This window comes from Pinus tabuliformis, chromosome 5_2 (assembly GCF_031772625.1).
Source record: "Pinus tabuliformis cultivar Carrire ecotype Pingquan chromosome 5_2, CPIR1, whole genome shotgun sequence".
Lineage (NCBI taxonomy): Eukaryota > Viridiplantae > Streptophyta > Pinopsida > Pinales > Pinaceae > Pinus > Pinus tabuliformis.
In genome coordinates, this window is record NC_142306.1 from 788,797,717 (window position 1) to 788,799,912 (window position 2,196).

At 42.0% G+C, this 2,196-nt stretch overlaps 1 protein-coding gene across 1 annotated transcript; it reads left to right on the top strand.

Annotated features, from left to right (window-relative positions):
- Positions 1-233: 233 nt before the first annotated feature.
- LOC149161659 (protein GLUTAMINE DUMPER 2-like) lies at positions 234-545 on the top strand. The gene has a single exon (XM_089434961.1). It carries the CDS (start codon positions 234-236, stop codon positions 543-545), a length of 312 nt encoding a protein of 103 aa, XP_089291087.1.
- The last annotated feature ends 1,651 nt before the right edge of the window (positions 546-2,196 follow it).

The following is a 2,196-nucleotide window of genomic DNA, read 5'->3' on the forward strand; positions in this document are numbered from 1 at the left end:
GTAGCAGGGTGTGGTGAGGAGAGCCATCCATCCATTCGGCGGTGAAAAAGGTGACAGAAAAGCCATGGTACACAGTCAGCCGCTTTGCAAGCTCGAGCAATGGGATGTGATGGCCCGACCCAAACCCAGGGAAGATTGCGACATGAGGCTTTTGGCTCTGCTCTTGCGACTCCATGAATGTCTCTATATTCCAACAAGCAAATGCCAATATTTGAAGGGTGGGTTCTGTAATGATGAAGGGGACACATTTGCGATGGCATTCTCCTGCCCTGTATTTATTCGTAGGAGTTGCAGGCATGCTGGCTCTGATAGGCCTCACATCCATGGTTCTTCTGTGCTTTTGGTGGAAAATAGGGGGTGGTCAAGTGGAAGCAAATGATCCAGAGCGTGTGAACCCTGGAATTATTGAAGGAAAAGAGGAGAATTTAAGCTATGAAATTGATAAAGAGGAGAAAGTCCTTGTGATTATGCATGGTGATGAAAAGCCCACATTTCTGGCCAAGGAATTGTCCTCTGCCTCCACTGCTGATGGTTCTGAAGTCTGAGGAGTAATATTTTGCATCAGTTATGGGAGCTCCTCTCCTCCTCGTAATGCAGAAGGCAAGTGAAACTAGAATCTTGGCTTGTGGTATTGGGATCCATTGGTGGTCAGAGAAGATCAGTATCAAATTACTTCTTCCGCCATAATGTATATATTATGCGGTGGATTTTTCTGTAGATCCAAAGATTACAGACAGGACTTTAGTATGATAATCAGAACATAGAAATTTTGGTTTTTTTGTGGCCTTTTAATAGAAAGAGTTGTGTACAGACATTTTTAGCTCAATGAAGCCCTGTCTTGTCGCGGCAGCAATAGCGTGTCAAGAACAGGCATAAGATATCAGATTGCGCTAACGATTTATAGTTGCTTTGTAAGAGAATCTTTTTAATTGGGTACATGATTTCAGTCTTTGCTTCATCGGTATTATGAAACACAAAAACATGTACAGGAACAGGATGAAAGATCGAACCTTTTTCCAGGACACTTGGGCAGTACCAGTGCTGCTACAGACTTTCTGTGCTTCAGAACTTTTCCATAATCTTTTCATGTATGAAAAAGTAATTGCTACATCATTTATTTGAGGAAAATTCTGTAGATCATAGATCTATAATAATGAAAAACAGAGCAGATGAGTCTACTGACCTCTCTAGCATATACACACAGAATTTTATTGGGTTGAATAATCTCATTCAATGTGTTTCGGTTTCTAAATGAGCCAATTCTTCAGGTTGCAATGGATGTTCTTAATCTTTCTCTGTACCATCATAATCATTGGATCAGTTGGTTTTGGTTTTGACTTTTTTTAATACGGTGTGATAACCGTATGGATTAGTCTCCAACGCATTCCCATAATCATTGGATCAATTGGTTTTTGGTTTTTTTTTTTTTTTTTTAAATACGGTGTAATAACAATATGGATTAGTATCCGGGTTACTGCATGATGTTTAATATTTATTAATATTGTCTGTACACTTTTTAGTTCTGCTGATGACAGTAATATTTACGCCGTAAGGTGTTCCCTCTGAGAGGAACTCCCCTCCGTGCCGCGGTGTCTCGTTATGGGCCTTAGATCGATTGTTAGACGATGGAATAAACTCCAGCCATTAGATCATAGGCCTTTTTAGAAACAAGAGGCCAAGCGTCTGTGGATGGATGAGAGAGGACAGCAATGTGAGGCGCCTCGATCCCCTTCGATCTGAACATCAGGGAGCTCTATGAAGCGGATCATGTCCCTTGACGAAGATGGCAGGGTGTGGTGAGGAGAGCCATCCATCCATTCGGCGGTGAAGAAGGTGACAGAAAAGCCATGGTACACAGTCAGCCGCTTTGCAAGCTCGAGCAGTGGGATGTGATGGCCCGACCCAAACCCAGGGAAGATTGCGACATGAGGCTTTTGGCTCTGCTCTTGCGACTCCATGAATGTCTCTATATTCCAACAAGCAAATGCCAATATTTGAAGGGTGGGTTCTGTAATGATGAAGCATAATTTATAGTTATAAAACAAATGTATGACATTCACCCATTTTTAGCACAACTTATCATCTCATTTCAGGCCAAAAGTTTGGAGGTTTAATCCGAACTTGCAGGAGACCAGGAGGACGAAGAGAAGCATTGAGGTCCATGGCGTTTGAGTGTTTCAAGAAGAAACATGATGT